Raw genomic sequence first — 442 nt, 5'->3', positions numbered from 1 at the left:
GACGTTACTGGGAGGCCGACCTGACGTCACTGGGAGGCCGACCTGACGTCACTGGGAGGCCGACCTGACGTCACTGGAAGGCCGACCTGACGTCACTGGAAGGCCGACCTGACGTCACTGGAAGGCCGACCTGACGTCACTGGAAGGCCGACCTGACGTCACTGGAAGGCCGACCTGACGTCACTGGAAGGCTGACCTGACGTCACTGGGAGGCCGACCTGACGTCACTGGAAGGCCGACCTGACGTCACTGGAAGGCTGACCTGACGTTACTGGGAGCCCGACCTGACGTCACTGGGATGTTGGTATGACTTCCCGAAGGAGATGAGCCAGCTCGAAGTTCTCCCTCCGAAGTTGAGCCACTTTCTCCTGGGCGTCCTGGCGAGCTGTCGAATCACCAAGTACACATGGAAAGGCTGACAGTTTGATTTATTCTCATTAAA

General features: G+C 59.0%; 1 protein-coding gene across 1 annotated transcript in view; it reads right to left on the bottom strand.

Annotated features, from left to right (window-relative positions):
• Positions 1–211: 211 nt before the first annotated feature.
• The window catches only part of LOC143039328 (uncharacterized), a 7624-nt gene continuing 7393 nt past the window's right edge, over positions 212–442 (bottom strand). Inside the window, exon 6 of the mRNA XM_076209206.1 lies at positions 212–385. Within this exon, the coding sequence (XP_076065321.1) occupies positions 291–385 (95 nt within the window). The 3' untranslated portion in view covers positions 212–290. The remainder of the gene's footprint in view (positions 386–442) is intronic.

This window comes from Oratosquilla oratoria, chromosome 26, assembly GCF_046742065.1.
Source record: "Oratosquilla oratoria isolate Oo_2021 chromosome 26, ASM4674206v1, whole genome shotgun sequence".
Classification (NCBI taxonomy): domain Eukaryota; kingdom Metazoa; phylum Arthropoda; class Malacostraca; order Stomatopoda; family Squillidae; genus Oratosquilla; species Oratosquilla oratoria.
This window is presented reverse-complemented; position numbering and strand designations above follow the sequence as displayed.